Source organism: Delphinus delphis, chromosome 5 (genome assembly GCF_949987515.2).
Source record: "Delphinus delphis chromosome 5, mDelDel1.2, whole genome shotgun sequence".
Taxonomy (NCBI): Eukaryota; Metazoa; Chordata; class Mammalia; order Artiodactyla; family Delphinidae; genus Delphinus; species Delphinus delphis.
In genome coordinates this window covers 12,235,700-12,263,458 of record NC_082687.1, presented here as the reverse complement: position 1 = coordinate 12,263,458, position 27,759 = coordinate 12,235,700, and the positions used below count along the sequence as shown (strand labels likewise).

The 27,759-nt window shown below is 33.9% G+C and overlaps 1 protein-coding gene across 2 annotated transcripts in view; it reads right to left on the bottom strand.

Annotated features, from left to right (window-relative positions):
* The window catches only part of GRID2 (glutamate ionotropic receptor delta type subunit 2), a 1,342,883-nt gene that overhangs the window by 629,040 nt on the left and 686,084 nt on the right, over window positions 1-27,759 (bottom strand). Inside the window, exon 3 of one of the 2 annotated variants that reach the window (XM_060011605.1) lies at window positions 12,831-13,115. The exons of the other annotated variant lie outside the window; for it this stretch is intronic. Within the exon in view, the coding sequence (XP_059867588.1) occupies window positions 12,831-13,115 (285 nt within the window). The remainder of the gene's footprint in view (window positions 1-12,830; window positions 13,116-27,759) is intronic. 2 annotated transcript variants of the gene reach the window in all.

Genomic DNA, 27,759 nt, shown 5'->3' with positions numbered 1-27,759 from the left:
AAAAATTCTGAAAGATTATCAAATAAAAAATTGTGTCCATTTCACATCTAAATAAGGAGGGTAAAATACAGTCTAAATAAAATGTTTATAAACTTGTATTTTGATGTATATTTAAGTAACAATAAGTGCCTGAAATGTTACAAATATTTTTCCTAGTGCCACATTGGCTGCTTATAGAAGAAGGGATCTAAACATTGATAAATATGATTGGAAGATGTACCCAGCACAATACAATCTTAATATAACAGATTGCTTTGACTATAAAGTACTGTTTATTTTTCTGTATATGCTCATGACATAAAATGTTAAAAGGGAAAAAACTAGTGAAAGATAAGGAGTGAATGAAATTGTAGGTTGCTTATTATGAATGGACTATATCTCAAAATTCCTTAATGTGCAAGACCGCAGGCTTGTAAAATTTACCTCTCAAGGACAATAACAAGGTCATGTGTTTTTCAAGCAATATATAAGCCAATAAGTAAGAAACAGTCACAAATTTAGAAACTAACATTTGCTCATAACCAAAGTTTATATTTGCAAGTTTATAAATTAATACTAATAATTTTAAAATTTGCTTTCTTCTTATGATCTGTTTTATTTTAAAACAATTACTATGAACACTATATGTCTAGTTATCTGATGACTCTCAAACTCTTCAGAATAGATAACTGTATAAATTCTACCTTACATTCCTTATTCCTAATTAAATTATAAACCCAGGATGTCAGCATCACAGTAGCTTAAAAGAACAAAGACTCATCTAGAGCAGAACAAGAGATAAAAGAGCTGAAATAATAACGGTATTATGTACTCATTAAATATCCAGGTCAGAAAGTTCCTAAGGATGTAAGGTATTCAAGCATGGATTAAACAAAGGTTTAGATCTGATGAAATTTAGCAGATACAGGTAGACATATAACAGGACTATGTTCGCACTCAAGCAAGCCTTCTCAAACTTTGCTGTGAATCAGAATAGCTTGGAAATCTTATCAAAAATGCAGAAGCCTGGACCCTACCCCAGAACCAGTATGCCTTTAAACTATGTGTCAGAGCAGATCCTTGATTGTGAATTGTAAGCTGTTGTTTCTTTAGTATGAATCACTTAAAAGTGCAGCTAAATATGACAGAAAAAAACAAAAATAAATTGAAATAGAGATGTTCAGAAAACACAGTGTGACCAGAGCATAAGACTCCAAATTACTTACACTCTTAACTTTGAGAAAAAAACCTGTTTCAAAAAAAAATTGTTGAAACAAATTATTGAAAATTATTGAAATTATCACCTGTCACCAATGCTATGTGCTCAGAATTCAACAGTGAATACCCTTCCCCACATTGAGAAAGGCAATAAACAGGTAAACAAAGTAACAGATACAATTCACACTAAGTGCTGGAAAGGAAACAAGGGTGGGAAGAAGGACCTATTTTAGTTAGAATACTCAAGGAGGTTTCCTCTGGAAAACTGGCATTTAAAGTGTGATCTAAAGGATGAGAAAACATTGCCCAGGCAAGGGGATAGGATGAGAGGACAACAGCTAGGGAAGATGCTCCGAGGCAGTGAAGAGCTTGTGTTTGAAGTACCTAAAGGATTTCTGTGTGGCTGTAGTCCAGCTAGCCAGGGGGAGGGCAGAGTTAGGTGAAGCTGTGTGGAGAAACTTCAGATCATGTGGATCCTGGTGAGACACGGAAAGAGGTTTCGATTTTATCCTAAATACAGTTTTAATCTCTTGAAAGTTTTAAGTAGAGGATCTGACTAAGTAGATGATGGGCTATGTGATCATTCAAATTGAGCTTGTAACTGATTTTCCCTTCATTTAAAACAGCATGACTTTTTTAGCTTTTATATTTGACCAGAAATTAAGTACTATATGTATTGTTACTTGGCCAGAAAAGTGATGTAATAAAAGATTGCTATTATGTCTTTGCTTCCTTAGTCTGCAGTTCTGGTTATCACTGCCTAGGTAAGTGATTATAAAGTTTTTGAAAATTTTTCTCATCTACAAATGAAGAAATATTTATCTTATAGATGTCTTGAAAGATTAATTAGTGACGGTGATGGTGTGTGTGTCTGCATGGGAAATCCATCGTAGAGTCTAACACATGGTAGGTGTCTAACACATGGTAGGTGCTATTATTGTTAATAATAGTGCACAATTGCCTGTTAAGGGCAATTTTTTTAATTTTTAAAATTATTTTATTTTTATTATTGGGGGCATCTTTCTTTTTTAAAACAACTTTTTATCTAGGGGAAAACATACTACACTTGATGTCAGAAAACCAGGTTTGGATCCTTACTTTGCTACCCACATAGCCGTGTGAACTTAGAATCAATTTCATAGGTGATGTCTGTCATTTTTACCTTCCCAGTATTTTTTCTCCTTTATTCAAATAACAAAACCTCATTTTTCATTTAAGAAACAAACCTGGACCCATCTCTGTGTTCTACATGTGCACAACCTTCTATATTCATTACCGGATGGTCATGTGTCCCAGGACAGTTAAGTGTGAGTTCTCCATATCTTTGGCCTAAGTAATTAGTTCACAGATAGTCACAGGATTCAAAGAAAGACTGAAATTTGATATATGGATAATGAAAAAGAAATGGTCATTCTTTTGTATCACAAGTTGTAATGATGCAGTTTTGGAATTGAGAGAGCCAGTGTGTCTAGTGAGAAGCTGAGAATGCAGCCAACGAGTGAAGTGAAACAAAGGCCAGGTAGCTATTTCTTAGACTTCCCAACTACATGAGTCAATCGAAAAACGATTTTTTCTTTTTTTGCTTACCTAGTTTAAAATGAGCTTCTGTCACTCACAAGAGAAAGGGTATTGACTAATACATAGTCTTTTGATAAACATCTGGTAGTTTGGGAATGAAGGTAAAGGCACAGTTCCTGTTCTTGAAGTACATCCAGTTTAGTGGAGGGAATAACAATTTAAACAACTAATTGTTTTAATGTGATTAATGCCAATGAAAGAAATGTAACAAAGGAATGGAAGCTTAGGAAAACAGCTAATCACACTTTATCAATGCAAAAAGAAAATTATATCACCTAATTACTGGGTTGTTCTAATAAAAGGAAATAAGGGGTGTGAAATATTAAAGCAGTTTGTAAACTGCAAATTTCTATGCAATGTGCATTTTCATTATCAAGACTTTATTAACCCAGTCAATTGTCCCACTTGTTCTTAATTTTCTTCTGTTCTCTTTTTCTATGGAAAAATGGAAAACAAACAGACAAAAATCACAATAAGGACTAAAAGTTGATCTAGGTACTACCTTTATAAATTGATATTCTAGCAACCATCAATTTTTGTGATATCTGATTTGTGTTATCTAGTTAGACCAACTTCCTGCAACTGCTCTCCAAGAGGTAATGGCTGATTGAAACACAATGATTCGTTTTATTAAATTGTGTAGAATAATGACTTTATTATGATCACTAATGTAAGACTAAATTTAATATCTCTACTGAAAATGGCTTATAATGTAAATAGATTAAGGTAGAAAACTCCTAGGCGATATTCGGATCTAATGCATAAGCACGTTTCTAAACAGACCCCAAACCAGAAATGTGATATTTTACTGTTCATCCTAAATCAGTAGTCAGCATCTAAATAGATCTCTTTGGAATCTAGTCTCTGCTTACTATGTGCCAAGCATGAGCAAAACAATCCCTGCCCTCAATGAGCTTGTTATCTACACATATGGTGATAACACAGACCCTATTACAGATAGAAGAATCTTACAATACTACTCATTTTCCAAACTGTCGTTGCAACCTAAATTTAGTGGCATTCTCTGGAATACATCAAACAGTAATTCTCAGTCTGATCATTGTATTTGAATGACACTTTTAAAATGTTGAATTTGGTAGGAAAAAAAGATTTGTCACTGAGACTTTGTAGGTCTGATTATTTTTTTTTCCTTCTACTCATCTCTCTCCCTCATTTGAGTAGATTAGGCACATTTAATCATTTTTGATCACTTAATGCATTGAAAACCTCACTTAGCAGGAGACCTCAGTACTTCATTCAGTCAATCTTGGTGTTTCTGAAATTATGACAGAATGCTAAGCTTTAAATTAATATTTAGAATCTTGTGAATTTTTTTTTAGATAAAAAGAAATACATCACACTACTGGACACATGAGATACATCATGAAGTTGAATGGACTTTCCCAACATATGAATGGCAAAGCATAATCTACAATTGCCTTGTTTCCTCAGGGGAAAAAGGCTTTTAACCATGGAGTGATTTAAAAATTTTTGTTCAGAAGAACACTTACTTCTAAAGGGATTTGAGTCATTAATTATTTCCTTGTCATTTGTGATGTATTTAGAAAATAATGATAATAATGTGCTGTATGAGATTTTAAGGTGACACAGTCCAGCAATAGGGATCCACTGAGATTTTCTATTTGATAAGAACTTGTGATTTTAACATTAGATCATAATGTTACATCATGAAAGTCATTTTTACAGTAATGCTAATCAATATTTTTAGAACATTTTACTGATGAACAAATCCACAATAGTAGAATATAGCATTTTTACCTACTGACATAATATATACTAATGAAAACAAAATAGTTAAATAAGATGCTTGGATTAATTATATGCTTACTGATGTACATTGAAGTGAATGAGATAACTGAAAGCTGGAAAGTAGCCAAATGAGGAATAAATCACTTTAAGACTGTCTAGAGAGACAGTTAATAATATTATAGTCATCAGACATTTAAAAACACCCTCAGGGTAATTATAAACATTTGCAATAAATCAAGAGGAATGTGTCCATTTTATTAAACCTACATCAAGTCTGCATGGAATAAATACTGTGATTCCTAGGAATGCATTCATGCTGATGTCCATCCAATATTCATTTCAAAGAGTTCTACCATATGACAATTTAATTGTAAGGAAAGGGTGATGTACTGAAGGGTAGTGTTCAGGTCATTCAACTATGTACTGACACTTAATTTGGGATCATTAAATCAGTGCTTGCAGAATGCAATGGATTCCATATATAATCCATTCATTAATCCTTAACTTTGAATTTATTTCTTTGTTTTCATGCATATGGATGTCAAAAAGTAAATATTTCTGTATATAAAGAGAAATATATTTTCATTTAGTCTTTTCCATGCTAAGATATTCTATCAAAACCTGTTATGTATGTTTAGGTCTCTGATTTTCAGAAATACCTAGTTTAACAAATTATAGTTGATATATACATATGGCCAAAAGTCTTAGTGTAAAATAGAAAAGACTATTCTGAAATCTTAAGAAAAATGTCAGAAAGGCTAAGAACATAAAATAAGTCTAAACTGACCAAAGCAAACAAAAACAAACAAATTGAACTAATGAAGAGTATATTTTAAAAGCAGTTTAAAATGGTGAATTATAGAGACAAATATTTATAATTTTAAACATCTAAATTATAATTTAATAATATTAAATTTAAAAATTAAATTAATAAGATTAAAATAATCTAATCCATATTTTTTTCTTATAAGCAAAGTTTCTTTCGAGCTGACAAGGAAAGCACATGTGTCCACGTATGCCTACCCTTCACCCAGAGGGTCATCATGTAACTCAGGCTGGTGCCAGAGAGCCCACCATGCCCCTGAACAAATTATTTGGTTCCAGAATAAGCACAGGACCCAAAGAGAGCCTGAGATTTTATATGTGGATAAATAGCCATATGTCTGATATTGATGTATGGACAAAGAAGGGAAAGGGCCTTTTTCTAGTAAAATAATCTGTGAGAATATGCTTGAAGTCACCAATGCCATCTGTCTAGCTTGAGAATGAAGCACATACATGAACTGAAGTAGAGGTGAGGCTATGGTAAGAGGGTATATTTGACTACTTTCAATTAGTTCTTGTCTCTATGTCATTACTGTTACAAGCTGCTTAGATCCCTATCATCAAATTACCCCTCCAGGCTCCATAACTGCACCCATAGAATAAATCTACAAATAGGTTCATTCCAATATTAAGCTGTGGAACCAATATTTGTTTAGGCAAAGGAAATTAAATAACCCCAATAGCTCTTTAGGTGAAATGCACATCAACTTTTCTGCTTATGTCACTCTTGTAAATCAGTTCTATTCAGCCCATCCATCCCTGAAATTCAACTTTTCTTTCAATATTCTCAGAATAGAAACCTCCCATTAAAGCAATCTATATGTTTTTATTCTATTTTAAAGATCACCCACTTCTATAACTTTCTGGCTTCTGTATATTGTCAGTTCCAAGACACCTTGATTCTGGAATCTAGTTGCTGGCTGTTACGTTCAACTAATTCCTTGCTTAGACCTCTCTGAGAGTGAGCCTGCCTTGACTACTATCAGCTGCTTCTAATGAGGCTTCCTGGATATTGTATTCCACCTATTTGACCAAACTTCCTCTCAGAGACTTGGTTGAAAGCATAAACAGCAGGCTAAGCAAATTGAGGACGATGCGAAACTGGAAGGGTAGGGCAATATAATGAGTAATATGATAAAGATTTAACATAAAATTTTTAAAAGGCATAAATTATGAGAAAACACAATAAGATACAAGTGGCTTTTGTTTTGCTAAAAAGAGGTAAAGGTCTCACCTCTCTAAGGCAATAAGATAGCATGAGATGTACTGTGCAACCAATAAATGTGTCAGATTGTATACAGAAATATTGAAAAAGTAAAATAGATAGGGATAAAGGCATTTAGAAAGGTGGATTATCTAAGAAGCATACGTATCGGGTTGAAAATGGTAAATTCTTAGGCAGTAGAAGACTAAGTGACTTCATGGGATGTAATCATTTCTTTACTTATTGATAAATGGTTACAAGCAAAAGCATTACTTATTTTATATTATTCTTTTTGTCCAATATATTTTAAGTTTCATATAAGGAAGAGCTTTCTGCCAATTAGAAATGTCCGGTATCCTTATATGAGACAGGCTCCTTCAAAGTACAGTGAGTTCTCTCTTGCTTGGAGGATTCTGTCAGGGGAAACAATGCTACCAATCAAAGATGTTGAAGGAGATACCTGCTGAAATCTCTTGTTTCCAAATGCCTTATCTAGGAACAAAGCTGGCCTTATCAGAAACACCGGGGGGTGTTAAAATATGTATGTTGCTAGGGCCTACCTTGCAAAAATTCTGATTCCAGGGGTCTATGACAGAGCTGAGGTAGGATGATGATTAAAAATCTCTTCTAGTAATTCTGATCTACTACCAAATTTGGGTTCTAAGTGTCCACTACACTCAATTCTAACCTTTTGTCTATGACTCAATAATCACTAAGTGATCATGATTCAATGATGATATTTAGTTTACAATTCTGATAGGCAAATTGATTTTTTCCTTTTTTTCTTTCTCTTTACTTTTTTTTACTTTTCAGATATCTAACAGGTTGTTCTGTCTTCTAAATTTTTATTGAGATATAACTTACCTACAATAAAATAAAGAGACCTTACATGTGTAGTTTAAAGAACATTTATAGTGTTCCACTATAACTACCACTCAAAATGAGATACTGAATATTTCTGTTACCACAGAAGTTTCTCGTGTGTCCTTTTCCAGACAGTCCACTCCTGGTACAGAGATGCAACCACTTTCTGATTTGGATCACCAAGATTAGTTTTGTATGTTACTGGACTTCATATAAAAGGAATAATACAGCATGTCCTTCTTTTCTTTCAGGATTATTTCACTCAAAATTTTGTTGTTGAGTATTTCAGTGGTTCATTTCTTCTTATTGCTTAATAATATTCCATTGTAGGGACCTGCCACAATTCCTTGAACCATTTTCAAAATGATGGGCATTTGGGTTGTTTCCAGTTTTGGACATAATGAATAATGCCAATACTAGCATTCTTACATAAGATTTTGTGAGGATATACATTCTCATTTATCTTGGTAAATACCTGGGAGTGAAATGAGTAAGTCACGTGGTAGATGCATACGTAAATTTGTAACGAACTGCCAAAGAGCTTTCCATACTGGTTGTACATTTTTACATCCAGCCACAAGGTAGGAGAGTTTCAGTTTGCTACATTCTTGTCTACGTGTAGTATTGGACTTTAGCCAGTCTAGTGGGTACCGATTAATACCTCGTTGCTTGTTTTTGTTTTTTTGTTTTGTTTTTGCCACACCACTCCGCTTGCAGGATCTCAGTTTCCTGACCAGGGATTGAACCCAGGCCACGGCAGCGAAAGCCTGAAATCCTAACCACTAGGCCACCAGGGAACTCCCCAGTATCTAGTTTTAATTTGCACACACCTGTGGACTATGTTCAGCACTTCTTCTTGTGTTTATTGGCCATTTATATATCTGCTTATATGAATTGTCTGCACAAACTTTTTGCGCACTTTCAATTGTGTACTTTTATTGGTGTCTTGTTGCTTTGCTGGAGTTTTGTTTAATTCTCTGAGCTCTTTATATAGCCTATGTATTTACCTAAGTTTTTCAGATATAGGTATTGGAATTTATTCCCCAGGTTGTAGTTTGCCTATTTATTTTCTTAATGGTGTCTTTTATGAGCAGAAAACTTTAATTAATACAAGGCTCACGCTGCTTGCTGCGCCCTGAGTATTAAAGATCTCTAATTCAGGAGCGTAGTGTTTTCTGCCAGCATCTATGAAATTGAGGCAGGCTAACTCGCTAGCTTGCAAGTAGGGTAAAATCTCAGACCCTTCACAGTTCTTGACAGTATCATATTACAACCCCCAGCTGTAAGCAATACTAGGGAATATAGTTTTTCAACTGGAACTATTGCTCTCTCAGTTTAGAAGGGAGAACATATATTGCATAGGCAAGCGGCTATTTCTGCTGAGGGGTCAGCCTACTTTGAGTCACTGACTGCCCTGTTTCCACGTTTCTAACGATAACCAAACCATCCGAATTGACATACAGTAGTTTTCCTTGAATGATGTTAACATGCTGAAGATCTGCAGGCTTAAAGTCAGACATTATCTCTCTTTAACAAAAATGATTCTATACATGTCACTTGTAAATTTTTAAAAAATTTTCAGGGGCTTCCCTGGTGGCACAGTGGTTGAGGGTCCGCCTGCCGATGCAGGGGACGCGGGTTCGTGCCCCGGTCCGGGAGGATCCCACATGCCGCGGAGCGGCTGAGCCCGTGAGCCATGGCCGCTGAGCCTGTGCGTCCGGAGCCTGTGCTCCGCAACGGGAGAGGCCACAGCAGTGAGAGGCCCCCGTACTGCAAAAAAAAAAAAAAAAAAAAAAAAAAAAAAAAAATTTCAGTGTCAGAAATTACTCTTATGCTTTTTCTATTGTATCAAAAGAGTCCAGTTGTTGAGAGCAGGGACTATGGGGGAGACTATTAGTGTTTGAATTCAGGCTTCTTGGACTTACTTTTGAGTCACCTGACCTCTTACTACTTTAGCTTTTTTCATTTGTGGTATAATCATGGCCATCTCCAGCATCATCACCATCATCTACTTTACAGAGCTGCTGTGAGGATTAAATGAGATGATACATGTAAAGCATTTAGAACAGAGCTTGGATACAATACATGTTCTCTGTAAGATTATCCCTTGCTATATTCTTGGGTGATAGCTCACTGCAACCTCTTTATACTCATTATACATGGTTAGGAGTATAGATAGGCTCTGATCAGACTTTAAATCTCAGTTTTGATGCTTCTTAGCTATGTTTTGTGAACAAGTTACCCATCAGTTGTTTCTGTTTACCTATTTGTAAAACTGTAAATATTACCTACCTCACATAGCTGTTGAGAAAATTCAATGATACAATGTAAAATATTTATTCTACTGCCTGAATGAAAATGATCAGAGATACTATTTTTTTAATATTTTTATTGCTGCAAGACTTGCTCACACTGTCTATTGGAATGGCCGTCTCTCACACACTTAAAGTTAGGTAGGATTCTGAGAGGCAATAATCAAGATCAAAGTCCACCCGTGAAGACTTCTTTGATCACTGCTGCCTAAATTAAACACTTTCTTCATTGCACACCACTAGCACTCAGTTTGCATCATTCATGACACAACACACTATTTTCTCTATTAAGAGAGTCATATAAATATTTCTCTTTTGTTAATTGTAAGCTTCTTAAAAGTAAAGACTACATTCTGTAAAACTTTTAATCTCATGTTTTGTATCTGCACTAAGCAAGTGAGCTATGAATGTTTCCTGAATGACATATTTTTAAAAGTTCAACACTTCCTCTTTTCAAGCCTTTTAAAAAATGTCTTGAATCTATCCATTCAAATAAAGTTTCATTTTTCTCCCCTCTTTTTATCCATTTACTTAGAATCAAAGACTTGAATTTTCTTTGTTAAGGAATTTAAAGTAGACTTTTACACTGTGCTCTTAATCATAATTAACTGCTTTGGAAATAAGTGTTTCTCTAATAAACTGGATAAGAAGCCTAATCTTTTTCTTTAAGTATATTTTTCTAAGCAAAATACATCTTCAATAACATTTGGCTCCAGCAGGCTGCCTGATTCCATCCATGGATGATGCTTAATCCATTCCTTAATGAAAGTAATTCCTGATAACCAAGATAAAAGTCAAGTATAATGCTGATGTTTGAACTTAAAATGAGGACATTGATGAATGGATATGTAAATACATGTAGCCCTCTTCAAGGCACAAGGTATTTGAATAGCTTGATGTTTATTTTGGACTCTAGCCCAGTTCTTTATTTACTATCAAGATTTATTGTAAGTATCAAAGGAAAATTTTCTTTCATTGAACAAGAGTATTACTGGAAATAATTTAAAAAGTACAAGCAGGGTACTTTTTCATGAATTATTAAATTAAATAATAAATTAAAGTCAAGTTTATCATCAGAGTAAAGGACAATGTTTTTCATTATTCCTAAAACAAACACTGCTTCTAGCAGAGGATACAAATACTGTGATTATAGCATCTTATTTAGTCAAAGGAAAACAAAAGAAAAGAGAATGAGGAATTTCAAATGTATGTAAATGAGTGTGTGACTATGAATTTAGTGTACATTAAAAAATCTTTACTTCATCAGTAATTAAAATGTCTTCTCTTACAAGAATTTCCTAACTGTAATCCATGTAGGACTTGGAAACAAGCTAACAAGGAATTTTCTTTCCTCATGGACATTTATAATCAAAGAGTAAAGTTCTCATTTTAATGTTGTAAAAACATCATCAAAAGTTACTTTTCTGTTCTTTATTTTACAAGACTATCTTGATAGGACTAACTAAAACGTGTTTTCTCCCTTTAAAGAAAGATGTAGTGTTTAAAAATTCATTATTTCAAAGTATGTTGAGCAGAAGTCATAAGAATACCATTATGGTTATAAAAACCATAGATAATCTGACTAGAAAAAACTGACAAAGGCATACTCAGTATGTTGATTCCAGAGCTAGAGTTTACTATATTCACTAAATAATCCTATCAGTGACTATCAGATTTGTGTTCCATCTTTACTTTTACTGATGAGCCAATTATTTTTATTTCCTTTTTGTTTATTTTATTCATTTCAGCCTCTTGGTCTTTGTTCTGTGACCCCTAAATAATATGAATTAAGCAACAAAATAAGGATTTCCGTCCTGGGGACAAAGGACTGTGCTTTTAGAGAGTGCCACAGACTTTTGTCTGAAGCCTACCCATCAAGTTTAATGGAACTCAGCCTCCAAAACCCCATGTGACCTTTGAATATTTAGGGCTAATGTAACTGTCACTCGCTCTCCCTCCCTGGGAGTCCACAGGAGCTCTTATTTGCTGCTTCCCAGATTTCTGCCAACCTGTTTGTGCTCAGTTCTATTGATGCCACTTTCTGGCCCACTCTTGTGTAACTGTTCTCTAATATAGTTCAAAATGCTGAGTAGATTAGGACAAGAGAACTCATTTTTAAATAGTTATTTATTTGCAAGAAAAATAAGTTGCACTGTAAATCTTCTTAACTTTTTAAAATAAAAATGTAAAAACTAGGCCCATCTATACCGAATAGAAATTTTTCTCTAAGACTCCTTCTTAAGGCAAATCTCTAAGGAAACACGTTTCAAAATATATGTTCTTTATCAGAATTTTGTTTATTTCCTCTCATTTGAATGTATAGATCTCTACTCCATTTCCTATCTTCCTAATGACAAAAAAAGAGAGAAACTATATTTGAAAATCTCTGGGATCAGTCAGCTAGAAAGCAGGTAGATTAATTCAGGAAAAAATACTTATACAAAAATAATATTATTTTTGCTTAGTTTTCTTAATGTAACTAGGTAAATATATTGAGAGAAAGTGTCTTCTCAAAGTATGGCAAATTTAGGTAAAACGCTTTGTGTTCTACTTTAGAAAGTTAAATAAAATAAGTATTTTTATACTACTCAGTATTTGTGTGAGATTTCATTTTGTAGACAATATGCCAGGATAAATATAAAGTGATATAATTTCAGTGACCTTCAAACAGTTAAGTACTAAGTAGATACTGAAGTCTACAATGAGGGTGTAGGCAAGATACTTCAGATTTTTTTTTGAACCAAAAAATAGAAATGGGTAATTTTTTAAGTGTTCCAGGATCTGTCCAAAATGATTTTTTCTTATTAGATAGAGATATAAATCTTTCTGAAAGAGGAGAAAGACAGTATTGTTTTTATGGCTTCCCATTATTTGAAAGACCGAGATATGTACAAAAGATTGAACTTGAGGTGTTAACAAAGTTTTCTGTTGTTGCCGCTAGATTTGTAAGAAGAATGTGACAAGACATGAAAACCACAAATAATAATAAGTAAGCTCCTTCGATTTTTCAAGATTTTAACCGAAGTCACCTGCCATGCAAATACCAGCTTACAAAACTCATACCAGCAACAAACACTCACCATATTCACTATCATAGAATATAATTAGCTTCTGCCAGGCATATTCTGTGACCACTCTCAGGATAACGTCATTTAAGTAGACAGGTGGCCTAACAGAGAGAGTGTAGTCATCATTCCTGTTGCTCCGGGTCACTCCACAGCCACTCCTTGGGGTCCCAGCTGTTGAGCGCTGAATGAAGAGGTGGGGGATGTGCATGGCATCTGCCAGAGACTGGAGGGACCCAGCTGATGTGCAGCCAATGGAGCTGACCAGGGCCAAGATGCCTTGATTCATGAGTTCACAGGCTGCAAGAAAGCACAGTAATATTCAAATGTCAATAGGTTTCATATATTTTCTCTTTTTGAGGAACAGTGAATAAAGCTTACACAGCTATTCTACAACTATGGAAACATTTTTTTTTTAAAGGAATATTCTACATGAGGAGATCCTCCCATTACAAAGTGCTGTTGGAATACAGATCAAGAATTCTATCCTAATTAGCTATTTGACCTCGTGCAAATTTCTCAGCTTTTTTTGGTCTCAGTTTCATCACCTGTAAAGAGGGTAAAATAGCATGAATCTTTCAGGATTATTGTGTGCATGAGAGATAATTCAGTGTCTGTTACTTGTCTCTCGAGTGATAGGCATCCAATTAGAGTGATAGCTATACTTTTATAATTTTCAGTGTATCATTCAGGGAAAAGGTAATTCTTTACTGAGTATATAATACAAGGTTTTAAGAAAAGAGACAATATGCAAACTGGTAAATAAATGAAGGGGGAGATGAAGAGTCTGAGGAAGGAATTTCTAACCACAGAAAACAGAGCCATTCTGGTATCTAAAACTTTGATGACACTTGTCTCTCCTACTAAACTGGAGAAATGAAAATGTTTTTGTTCTTTTCCTTGTTTATCAGAAAACTCATGGGATTTCTCTGGCAGTCCAGTGGCTAAGACTTCGCCTTCCAGTGCAGGGGGTGTGGGTTCAATCCCTGGTCAGGGAGTTACGATCCCACATGCCTCGAAGCCAAAAATCAAAACATAAAACAGAAGCAATATTGTAACAAATTCAGTAAAGACTTTAAAATGGTCCACATCAGAAAAAAAAATCTTAAAAAAAAAAACGAAAAAAGAAAACATGGTGAAATCAAAAGGGAAAACTCATGGTGTACATTTCAGAAACTATCTCATTCTGGTTTCCAACTGAAGAATTTCTAATTTCTACTATACGGTTTATGATCTCTGTTTTAATTTCATTTTAACTATTCTGTGTATGCATATACTCTTACTTCAAAACCTATTTAAAACTAAAAAAATATAAATTATAAGTAAACATAAAGACGTCCCATATATAGAAAAATAGAGTTCAGAAGTGATATCTCAGAATGCCAATCTTTGAAGTCAAGAGTTTAGAAATAAAATCAAAAGTAAATTTAGAAAGAGTCAAGGCAAAATTAATTCCATTTGAGAAGATAAGACAACATAATTGTTCCAGTATTAATTCTCGATTTGATGCATTCTAGATATAACATTCTCAGGATTCAAACTTTATTACAGATTGCACATAATTCTTGAAAAATTTGAAAGAAAATTTAGACGATAAGTACCTCCATGTGATAAATTGGCCAGTTAATGAAAGCTGACAAAATGAAAGTTTAGAAGTACTATACTAGTGACACACATATACATATCAAATAAATTTATTATGATTAATGTTAAGCCAACCAACACATACAAAATAAATTAATAATTACTAGGGACATAATTTTCAAGCATGAGTGAGGTAATATGATTTCAAATAATTGTGAAAGATAGCATCAGGGATCAATGCTTCTTAGACCATAACAGATTGCAGGTGAAGTTTCAGTAAAAATCACACAGAACCTATTCATATTCATGAATTCAACATTTATAGGAAGCAATACAGATTTATAGTTATACTTTCAATGAATTTATGCAAAAACGCTGGTCAAAAGTTTGTTTCACTACAGAGGTAAACAAGACTATTGCTTGTTTATATAAGCAAGTAGAAATTCACTTTTTCAAATAGATTTTGCTTAAAAACTTGGCTCATTTAGCATTTAATATCAAAATAAGTGCCTTAAGGTACACACAGCTGAACTCAATCTTTAGATCACAATAATTTAAAGTGATCAAATGAAGGTAATATTTTATATAAATTTACCACAAAAGTTATAAAGTTATAAATAGAGGTTTGATATGAAAAAATCAGTTTCAGTATTATATTCTGTCACATATAACAATACATGAAAATTATTTTAATCTTCAGATTTAGAAAGATAAACTCTGAAGAGTCATATATTAATCATTCTTTAACAGATAAATTTGCTTTAGTATATAATTTGTGATTTACTCCTATCAACTATGTTAGTTCTATTAACCTCTGTTAGTGAGAACACAAATTAAGCAAATACTAAAAACAATTATATAAGCAAAATGTGTTATTTTAAGATTATTTGCTATTTGGTATTATCCATCCTGCTACACATACTAGCAAGAATAACTGAATTTTCCCTATAAAATCAAAGTAAGAATCATCAAATTTGCAATCAGAAAACCATATAATATTAGATCTGAAAGGTAATTTAGAGATCATGTAGTCCAGAATGGAAAATCAGCTTTAACTGCAATGCCAACCATGACTGTCAGTATGTTCGCATCCTAGAACACTGTTTGGAGAAGGATTCGGAGACTCAAAAAGAGTAGCAAAATCATCGTGTTAGATTTCTCATAGGAAGAGACTGGGAGAGTAGTAGCCTGCAAGTCATAGACATGCATCCCTCTTATAGTGCCTCCAACCTTCAATGGTTTACAGTTGTTAAGAACACACACACACACCCCGCTTCAAAAAAAAAAAAAAAGAAGCAGGTCTCTAACTCATTGTTCAATAGCCTTTTCACCATAGCAAGCAAGTGATATTTAACAAACTTAAATTTTTACATGGCAAAGAAAAGACAGAGCTGTACATCGGGGAAAGCTCAATGGAGATTGCCTATCCTCATGTTTGTAAAAAGCAGTAGTCCCAATATAGAGAGAAAAAAAAAGAGCTCACACATCTAAAATAGACTGGTACTTGTTGACAGTTGGACACATTAAGAATAGGTCTGGAAGGCAACCTGTCAGAGCTATATATGATGCCCATTTTGTCCATTTTACCAATATAAAATGTTGGTTGAAGCAGAGAAGATAATAAATTTATTTCCTCTGGGCATCGACCCTTCCTAGGGCCCTATATAAAAGTTAGTATAAAAAAAGAGACTCATGACAGCCGAAGACAGATTTGAGAAAATAAAGGGCTATACCAAGAACAGAAGCAAAGCTTAGTGAAGCAGTCTATCTTCTAGTATAAGAATTCCATGTCTTGACTGTTAGAGGACTGCAATATTTAGAGTTTTAGTTACATACAATGCACACATTAATTCATTACATACAGGGTGGAAACTGAATTTGAAATATCAGCATGTTTATGTGTGTATCCACCACTGTTTTCTTAGAAGAATCCAAGCCAAGGATTTCTCAATGGCATGCTGCTTTCCCACTGATTACTTCAAGCCCTGTGATTTACTTAAATTATGCATGCATGTACTCACACACCTCCGAACATATAGAGGATACTGAACAGCTTGCTGGTTTTGTGACTCCAGCTGTCTGAAACTGTAACACTATCAAAGATGTTTGTAGCCTGCATTAATTGCTGAAAGCATACCTTTTTTATCTTTTCTTTCTTTCCTCCCTCCCTCCCTTCCTTCCCTCCTTCCTTCTCTCCCTCCCTCTCTCCCTTCCTTCTTTCTTCCTTGTTTTCCTTCTTTCTTTTCTTCCTTTTTTTGCTTTCTTTTTTTCTTTCTTTCTAATAGCAACTGCAATTAGCAACACTTTCACCCTTTTCTGTCATTCGGCAGTTATGGAAATGAAGTTCTCTGTCTAAATATATAAATTTAAGTTAAATGATGTTCATGTGCACTATTTTTTCATTTCTGAAGCTAATCAGTTTGCCTTATTTTTTATTAAGTAAAATAAGATTAAAATAAAATCTATCAAGGGTTTTGAAACTGATTATATGTTATTCAATATTCAATGAGAACTCAGTAAATAATTTTGGATAGCACCATCCTTCTTGAATACACTTATCCCCTATGATATTTCTTCTGACTTATTTATATTGACCAATTTGTCCTGATATAACATCTTCTAATGATTTTAAGTCACATCAGGACTTTTGCACATTCAATTCATAGACTTATTCTTCAACACTTAATTATCAACGTTCAACAATGGGCCAGGAACTTCTTTGGAGACTAGATAATATATATGGCAGGTTCTATCCTCAAAGAGCTCCCAATCTACTTACCATATTGTTTCCAAAATCTCCCTTGCAACAGAATTCAAAGTAGAGATTTAACACAGATAACTAACTTCACTCCTAGAGGTTCTACTGGTAGTCGTGTATTTGCATTATGATATGTTATCTGAGTAGTTGTGATGTGTAATCCTTTCTGGAACACATAAGTCTAGTGGATTGTAACTGCAATGCTCTTTGAGGTGACTGTTGCAGAACATCTAATATTCGTTGACTTTCCTTTACTTTTTCCCAATAATATTGTTGACAATATAACCATAACTGGAGAGCAGAACTTCCCTATTTTTCTAATTTTCTTAGTTTGTGAGTGGGGATGAGGTATAGGAAAAGAGGATACACAGAGTTAATAAGAATAAAAGTATCTCAAAAAGTGACCCTTACCTTCTTTCTATTTACAATAATAAACTAAGAAGATTTCATTCTTTCATGTTTCTCCGACTCAGACGTAACATATAATATTTACACAATTCAACAAAAAGAATAAAATACCTAGGAATAAACCTACCTAAGGAGGCAAAACAACTGTATGCAGAAAACTATAAGATACTGGTGAAAGAAATCAAAGATGACACAAACACATGGAGAGATATACCATGTTCTTAGATTGGAAGAATCAACATTGTGAAAATGACTCTACTACCCAAAGCAAACTACAGACTCAATGCAAACCCTATCAAATTACCAATGGCATTCTTCACAGAACTGGAACCAAAAATCTTAAAATTTGTATGGAGACACAAAAGACTCCAAACAGCAAAGCAATCTTGCGAAAGAAAAATGGAGGTGGAGGAATCAGGCTCCCTGACTTCAGACAATACTACAAAGCTACAGTAATCAAGACAATATGGTACTGGCACAAAAACAGAAATATAGATCAATGGAACAGCTTAGAAAGCCCAGAGATAAAAGCACGCACCTATGGTCACCTAATCTATGACAAAGGAGGCAAAAATACACAATGGAGAAAAGAGAGCCTCTTCAATAAGTTGTGCTGGGAAAACTGGATAGCTACCTGTAAAAGAATAAAATTAGAACACTCCCTAACACCATACAAGAAAATAAACTCAAAATGGATTAAAGACCGAAATGTAAGGCCTGACACTATAAAACTCTTAGAGGAAAACATAGGAAAAACACTCTTTGACATAAACCTCAGCAAGATCTTTTTTGGGCCACCTCCTACAGTAATGAAAATAAAAACAAAAATAAACAAATGGGACCTAATTAGACTTAAAAGCTTTTGCACAGCAAAGGAGACCATAAACAAGATGAAAAGACAACTCTCAAAATGGGAGAAAATAATTTCAAATGAAGCAGTTGACAAAGGATTAATCTCCAAAATATACAAACAGCTCATGCAGCTCAATATCAAAAAAAAAAAAACCCAATCAAAAAATGGGTGGAAGACCTAAATAGACATTTCTCTAAAGAAGACATACAGATGGCTACAAACACATGAAAAGATGCTCAACATCACTAATTATTAGAGAAATGCAAATTACAATGAAGTATCACCTCACAGTGGTCAGAATGGCCATCATCAAAAAATCTACAAACAGTAATTGCTGGAGAGGGTGTGGAGAAAAGGGAACCCTCCTACACTGTTGCTGGGAATGTAAATTAATACAGCCACTATGGAAAGCAGTATGGAAGTTCCTTAAAAAACTAAAAATAGAACTACCATATGACCCAGCAATGCCACTACTGGGCATATACCCTAAGAAAACTATAATTCAAAAAGATACATGCACCCCAATGTTCACTGCAGTACTATTTGCAATAGCCAGGACATGGAAGCAACCTAAATGTCCATCAACAGAGGAATGGATAAAGAAGATGTGGCACATATATACCATGGAATATTACTCAGCCATAAAAAGGAAGGAAATTGTGTCATTTGTAGAGGCGTGGGTGGACTGTCATACAGAGCCAAGTAAGTCAGAAAGAGAGAAACAAATATCATATATTAACGCATATATGTGGAATCTAGAAAAATGTTATAGATGATCTTATTTGCAAAGGAAAAATAGAGACACAGACGTAGAAAACAAATGTATGGATACCAAGGGGGAAGGGGGGAATGGGAGGAACTGGTAGATTGGGATTGACACATATACACTATTGATACTATGTATAAGATAGACAACTAATGAGAATATACTGTATAGCACAGGGAGCTCTACTTAATGCACTGTGGTGACCTAAATGGGAAGGAAATCCAAAAAAGAGGGGATATATGTATATGTATAGCTGATTCATTTTGCTGTACAGTAGAACCTAACACAACATTGTAAAGAAACTCTACTCCAATAAAAATTAATTAAAAAAATAAAATGTATGCAGTTTCTCAGATATGTTTTATAATATCTGAAATCAGGACATATTTCATAATTGATCAATGCATTTAATATGATGGATTATTTTTCTTGAAAAATCATTAATCAATATTGAATTTTATAATAAGTAAGCTCTTATAGATGAGAAAATAATGTAAGCTTCCATGGCAGATAAGCAAGATTTGTACTCTTTCTACAAGAGCTGAATTTAATTTAACTTTTTTCTCTATTTCATTCATTAATGAATCACAAGCATAGTATTTATAATTGCTTATTTCCTTTTTCATCTACCAAAACACACCTGACCTTTGCTTTTATAGTTGTAAGAGTATAGTAACACACACCAGTTTCAGCCTGTCCAGATATTCAGCATTCTTCGTAAATTACGATTTTCAGCAACCATCTGAGACTTTTGGGAATACTGACTTTTGGGAATATTTTGCTTAATATCACGTGTAGAAAGGCCTTCTTCCCACAGCCTATGGACTTATAAAATGATAAGTTTATCTAAATTTAGCTAGAGTACAGAGACCACGATGGAGAGTGGTATAAGATGAGAATGGAAGGATAGGCAACATATTAAAGTTGGGATTAATTTGACATATGATTAATGTAGTTTGCTAAAAATACAATTATTTGAAACAGATTCTTCTAAGTAAAGATGGTCTTTATATATATAGTGTTACAAGGTCCAATTTAATCATAATTATCTACTTAGGAAGTGAGAATATGGAAAAATTCATTTAATTATAATTAAAAAGCATTAAGACAATTTTTTCTTACAAAGAATATAAATGGCTAAAATGGCTGATTACCAGTCATCAAATGAACTCAGCTGAACAATTTTCAGTCAACTATTTTTTCAGTCATCTATTGCCATCACGAACCTTTAGTTATAATTCATTATCTAAGCCTGAGATGCACTAAACATTTAACCTAGGACCTCCTATAAGTCATTTTATTTTTCCATTTACTGTTCATAACAGCCCTGTATAGAAGAGTTTTATTTTTCTCATTTTGAAGTAAATAAACTGACTCAGTTTGAATGTATGAAGTTAAATACATGGTCCAAATTCATACCATTAGTAAATGGCAGAGCTGGGATTCAGACCTGGCACAGACTTCAATGCCTGGGCCATAAGAAGTAGAAAATAGCTGTTTTTAAAGGTAAAGGCCCATATAAATAACTGGAAGACACGTAACTCTGTCTTACTACAAGATTCAGAAAATGTCAGCCTCCCAGATGTAAAAGAGAAAGTGTAATGATTTTGATACCATTCTCTTTTCTTTTTTCCTTTTGGATTTGGGATTAGGGCATTGCCTCTATACTTTCAGCTCCAAATATGTAGATTATATACACAATGTTTGGCCAAGGATGAGAAAAGCTACTGAGAAGCAACAATGAAATATTAAGTATAATTCCAGTCAAGCCCTACAGTGGTTTTACCAACAATGATGTGATAAAAATGATAAAAAAAATTGACTAAATATTACTTTATCTATGTATATATGTTTGGAACTTACAAAATGTTTTAATATTCATTTTACTATTTTATTGATATGATTATATTGAATAAATTCCTATCCTCATTTACTGAACACTAAATTGAGTCTTATTCTTACATTTTCAATAAGTAGTGGAGACAAGGCTGGAACCTGGATTTTATGATATTAATATGTACTTTACAACCTTTGAATTATGTATTTCCATAGCCTCCTATTTTATAAAAATTCAGATTAGTCCCCTCTCCTTTTAATGTTAGTTCGGTAATTATGCAATGAACACATGTTTATGTACATATACATCTATACGTTGCATATGTCAAATGTACACACTATACCAGGCAAGTGTCAGGTACTCAGGATGAAAGGGTCAAAAATAGGTAAGTGTATAATGGGAGAGACATAAGATGTTCACATGAATGTATAATGATGTGGTAAGTAGCGGTTAGGTCAAAAGGAGTCATTAGTCTATAGTAGCTCAAAAGCATTTTTCCTAGACTGTGAGTTGGGAATATGAAGAATAAGTAGTGAAAAGGAGTTACCTTGATGAAAAGGGGTGAAGAAAATATTTCCAACTAGAAGAAATATAATGTGGTAGATGCTTTCTGCCACAGAAAGATGCTGTGGTAGAAAGACCATGTATTACCTAAGAGGCAGAAAGAAGAAGCAGGTAGCTAGAGTACAGAGACCACGATGAAGAGTGGTATAAGATGAGGATGGAAGGATAGGCAACGAATGTGACCTTTGAATGGGTTTGTCTTTTTGTCATTAATCTGAAGGAAAGCGTCACATATTTTCAGTATCAGCCTTTTATCTGTTATTTATATGTTAAAATACCTCTCTTTACTCTTCCTGTATTTTAAATTTATGTATAGTTTAGAAGATTTAAGATTATTATACAATCAAATTGGTCAATCTTTGATTTTTGGGAATATTTTGCTTAAAATCACGTGTAGAAAGGCCTTCTTCCCACAGCCTATGGACTTATAAAATGATAAATTTATCTAAAACAACATTTTCACCACCCTATACCCTATGACTGATCACCAGTTGACAGAAGTTAGGACTCCCGGAAAGATAGCTATAGGACTTTAAGAAACTACATGAGTGCAGAATGTTATATTTAGTTGATACAGGTAAAATTTGATCTTTGTCTGCATAATCCCAGCTAACAAAGAGTGAGGATCAAACACAATTGTGACAAGAATAATAATCCATATTATACTGTATGTCTTTGAAACTTTTTCCATCATTTTACATTCTAGTTATTAAAATTATTATTCTTTTATAATATGGCACCTCTTGGATTTAGAACTGATTCTTTCAAGACAAGTGACAGAATATTAATATACTCCAGCAAATTAAATATTAAAAGAATAAGAAGATCTTGGTAAAAAATATGATGAACTATGTGTTCAGTCCAATCTATATCACCACTAACCCAATTACTAAAACTATCTCCAACCTGGTGTGATTTCATAGCCTTCAGCTTAACCTTTCTCCAATCATCCACATTGTAAACAAGTATTATCTATTTTTTCTAGATCTCACTAAGTCATTTCTGTGTCTTAAAGGCCATCAATAAAAGACTGAGGAACTATTACAGACTGGAGGAACTAAGGAGAAATGACAACTAAATGCAATATGGGATCCTGAATAAAATTCTAGAACAGAAAAAAGTTATTAAGGAAATTGATGAATTTTGAGTAAGGTCTGTAGCTCACTCAGTAATATTGTATTACTGTTAACTGCCTGTTCTTGATAATTGTACTATGGCTAGGTAAGACATTAATATCAGGGGAAGGGGGTGAGAAATGCAAAGAAACTCTTTGCACTATTTTTGCAATTTTTCTATAAATCTAAAACTACTTGAAAATTAAAAGTTAAACACAGATAAAACAGCCAGTGACTTCCAACTTCTTTAAGGAGAGCTTAAGCTCTTGGCGTGGTGTACAAAGCCCTTCAAGATCTGGCCCCAGTCTACAGTTGCATGTTTACCTCTATCTCCTGTTCTTTGCCATCACATCTGCCTGCCATTCCACACATTATCCTACTGCCATGCTATTTATACTATGATTTCTTTATTTTTCCAGCAGTCTAGGAGCCTATACAAATAATTTTTTTGACATATTAACAATACTGAGTCTTCTGATTTATTACCATGGTATATATCTTCATTTAATTCAAATTTTTTATAAGCAATATTTTGTAGTATTCAGTAAATAGGTCTTCCTTTCCTTTGACATATTTGCTGCTAAGTATTTTTTGTATATTCTATTGTAAATGAAACTGTACTTCAATAAAAATACTTATTACCTAGACAGAAAAATAAACTTTTAAATTTTAATTTAATTTTTCATGTCTAGAGTACAGAAATACATCAGATTGCTGCATACTGATCTTGCATTACAGAATCGTATTAAACTCACTTATTAGTTTTAGTTTCCTTTTTTTGTAGATTCAGATAGTCATGTAATCTTCAAATAAAGGCATTTGTACTTCTTCCTTTCTAATCTGTGTACCTTTTTATGCCTATTGCACTGGCTAGTACCAGTACAATGTTGAATATACATGGTAAGAACAGCCACTTTTTCCTTGTTCATGATCTTAGGAGAAAAACATTTGGTCTTTGATAATTAAATATGATGTAAACTGTAAGATTTTTTTGACCATGATCTCTCTGAAGCTGAGGAAGTTCCCTTTTATTACTAGCTTGCTGAGAGTTTTTATCAGCAATGGATGTTATATTCTGTCAAAAGCTTTTTCTGCATCCATTGAGATAATTACATTTTTCTCCTTAGTCTCTTAATATGGATAAGTGCATTGACTGATTTCTGAATGTTAAACCAGCTTTGCAAGGATAATGTTGGCCTCAGTAAATGAGTTGGAATGTAGTAACACCTATTTACTTTCTGGAAGAATCTGTGTTTAATTAGTGTTATTTCTTCTTTAATGTTTGGTAGAACTCAAGAGAAAAACTTTCTGGAAGTGGAGTTTTGTTTTCAAGAAAGTTTTTAAACTGTAAAATCTATTTTTAAAACAGATATGGGGATGTTCAGCTTATTTATTTCCTTTTGAGTGAGCCTCGGTAGTCTGTGTCTTTTAAGGAATTTGCCCTTTTCATCTAAGTTGTCAAATTTATTGGCATAAAGGTGTTCATAATATTATAATGCAATCCTTTTAATATCTACAGAATCTGTAGTGATGCTGCCTTTCTCACTCATGATATTGTAATTTGTATCATCTTTCTTTTGTTCCTGATCAGTCTGGCTAGAGAATTATTTATTTTTTTTTACAAGGTTCTCAAGTGTTTCTTTCTTTCTTTTTTTTGAATTTCTGAATTTTATTTATTTATTTTTTTATACAGCAGGTTCCTATAGCTATCCATTTTATACATATTGGTGTATATGTGCCAATCCCAGACTCCAATTCATCAAAACACCACCCCCGTGCAACTTTTCCCCCTTGGTGTCCATACGTTTGTTCTCTATGTCTGTGTCTCAATTTCTGCCCTGCAAAATGGTTCATCTGTACCATTTTTCTAGGTTTCACATATGTGTTAATATATGATATTTGTTTTTCTCTTTCTGACTTACTACACTCTGTATGACAGTCTCTAGATTCATCCACATCTCTACAAATGACCCAGTTTCATTCCTTTTTATGGCTGAGTAATATTCCATGGTATATATGTGCCACATCTTCTTTATCCATTCATCTGTTGATGGGCATTTAGGTTGCTTCCATGACCTGGCTATTGTAAACAGTGCTGCAGTGAACATTGGGGTGCATGTGTCTTTTTGAATTATGGTTTTTGCTGGGTATATTCCCAGTAGTGGGATTGCTGGGTCATATGGTAATTCTATTTTTAGCTTTTTAAGGAACCTCCATACTGTTCTCCATAGTGGCTGTATCAATTTACATTCCCACCAACAGTGCAAGAGGGTTCCCTTTTCTCCACATCCTCTCCAGCATTTGTTGTTTGTAGATTTTCTGATGATGCCCACTCTAACTGGTGTGAGGTGATACCTCATTGTAGTTTTGATTTGCATTTCTCTAATAATTAGTGATGTTGAGCAGCTTTTCATGTGCTTCTTGGCCATCTGTATGTCTTCTTTGGAGAAATGTCTATTTAGGTCTTCTGCCCATTTTTGGATTGGGTGGTTTGTTTTTGTAATATTGAGCTGCATGAGCTGTTTATGTATTTTGGAGATAAATGTTTTGTCTGTTGATTCATTTGCAAATATTTTCTCCCATTCTGAGGGCTCTCTTTTCATCTTGTTTATGGTTTCCTTTGCTGTGCAAAAGCTTTTAAGTTTCATTAGGTCTCATTTGTTTATTTTTGGTTTTATTTCCATTACTCAAGGAGGTGGATCAAAAAAGATCTTGCTGTGATTTATGTCAAAGAGTGATTTTCCTATGCTTTCCTCTAAGAGTTTTATAGTGTCCAGTCTTACATTTAGGTCTCTAATCCATTTTGAGTTTATTTTTGTGTACAGTGTTAGGGAGTGTTCTAATTTCATTCTTTTACATGTAGCTGTCCAGTTTTCCCTGCACTACTTATTGAAGAGACTGTCTTTTCTCCATTGTATATCCTTGCCTCCTTTGTCATAGATTAGTTGACCACAGGTGAGTGGGTTTATCTCTGGGCTTTCTACCCTGTTCCATTGACCTATATTTCTGTGTTTGTGCCAGTACCATATTGTCTTCATTACGGTAGCTTTGTGGTATAGTCTGTAGTCAGGGAGTCTGATTCTTCCAGCTCCTTTTTTTCCCTCAAGACTGCTTTGGCTATTCGGGGTCTTTTGTGTCTCCATACAAATTTTAAGATTTTTTGTTCTAGTTCTGTAAAAAATGCCACTGGTAGTTTGATAGGGATTGCATTGAATCTGTAGATTGCTTTGGGTAGTATAGTCATCTTCACAATACTGATTCTTCTAATCCAAGAGCATGGTATATCTCTCCATCTGTTGGTATCATCTTTAATTTCTTTCAACAGTGTCTTATACTTTTCTGCATACAGGTCTTTTGTCTCCCTAGTTAGGTTTATTCCTAGGTATTTTATTCTTTTTGTTGCAATGGTAAATGGGAGTGTTTCCATAAGTTCTCCTTCAGATTTTTCATCATTATTGTATAGGAATGCAAGAAATTTCTGTGCATTAATTTTGTATTCTGCTACCTTACCAAATTCATTGATTAGTTCTAGTGGTTTTCTGATGGCATCTTTAGGATTCTCTATGCATAATATCATGTCATCTGCAAACAGTGACAGTTTTACTTTTTCTTTTCCAATTTGTATTCCTTTTATTTCCTTATTTTCTCTGATTGCCATGGCTAGGACTTCCAAAACTATGTTGAATAATAGTGGTGAGAGTGGACATCCTTGTCTTGTTCCTGATCTTAGAGGAAATGCTTTCAGTTTTTCACCATTGAGAATGATGTTTGCTGTGGGTTTGTCGTATATGGCCTTTATTATGTTTAGGCAGCTTCCCTCTATTACCACATTCTGGCGAGTTTTTATCATAAATCGGTGTTGAATTTTGTCAAAAGCTTTTTCTGCATCTATTCAGATGATCAAATGGTTTTTATTCTTCAATTTGTTAATATGGTGTATCACATTGATTGATTGCATATATTGAAGAATTCTTGCATCCCTGGGATAACCACTTGATCATGGTTAACCACATGATCCTTTTAATGTGCTGTTGGATTCTGTTTGCTAGTATTTTGTTGAGGATTTCTGCATCTATATTCATCAGTGATATTGGTCTGTAATTTTCCTTTTTTCTACTATCTTTGTCTGGTTTGGGTATCAGGGTGATGGTGGCCTCATAGAATGCGTTTGGGAGTGTTCCTTCCTCTACAGTGTTTTGGAAGAGTTTGAGAAGGATGGGTGTTAGCTCTTCTCTAAATGTCTGATAGAATTCACCTGTGAAGCATCTGGTGCTGGACTTTTGTTTGTTGGGAGATTTTTAATCACAGTTTCAATTTCATTACTTGTGATTGGTCTGTTCATATTTTCCATTTCTTCCTGGTTCTGTCTTGGAAGGTTATACCTTTCTAAGAATTGGTCCATCTCTTCCAGGTTGTCCATTTTATTGGCATAGAGTTGCTTGTAGTAGTCTCTTAGGATGCTTTGTATTTCTGTGGTGTCTGTTGTAACTTCTCCTTTTTCATTTCTAATTTTATTGATTTGAGTCCTCTCCCTCTTTTTCTTGATGAGTTTGGCTAATGATTTATCAATTTTGTTTATCTTCTCAAAGACCCGGCTTTTAGTTTTATTGATCTTTGCTATTGTGTTCTTTGTTTCTATTTCATTTATTTCTGCTCTGATCTTTATGATTTCTTTCCTTCTAATAACTTTGGGCTGTGTTTGTTCTTCTTTCTCTAGTTCCTTTAGGTGTAAGGTTAGATTGTTTAAGATTTTTCTTGTTTTTTGAGGTAGGCTTGTATTGCTATAAACTTCCCTCTTACAACTCTTTTTGCTGCATCCCATAGGTTTTGGATTGTCGTGTTTTCATTGGCATTTGTCTCTAGGTATTTTTTGATTTCCTCTTTGATTTCTTCAGTGATCTCTTCGTTATTTAATAACGTATTGGTTAGCCTCCATGTGTCTGTGTTTTTTACGTTTTATTCCCTGTAATTGATTTCTAATCTCATAGTGCTGTGGTCAGAAAAGATGCTTGATATGATTTCAATTTTCTTAAATTTACTGAGGCTTGATTTGTGACCC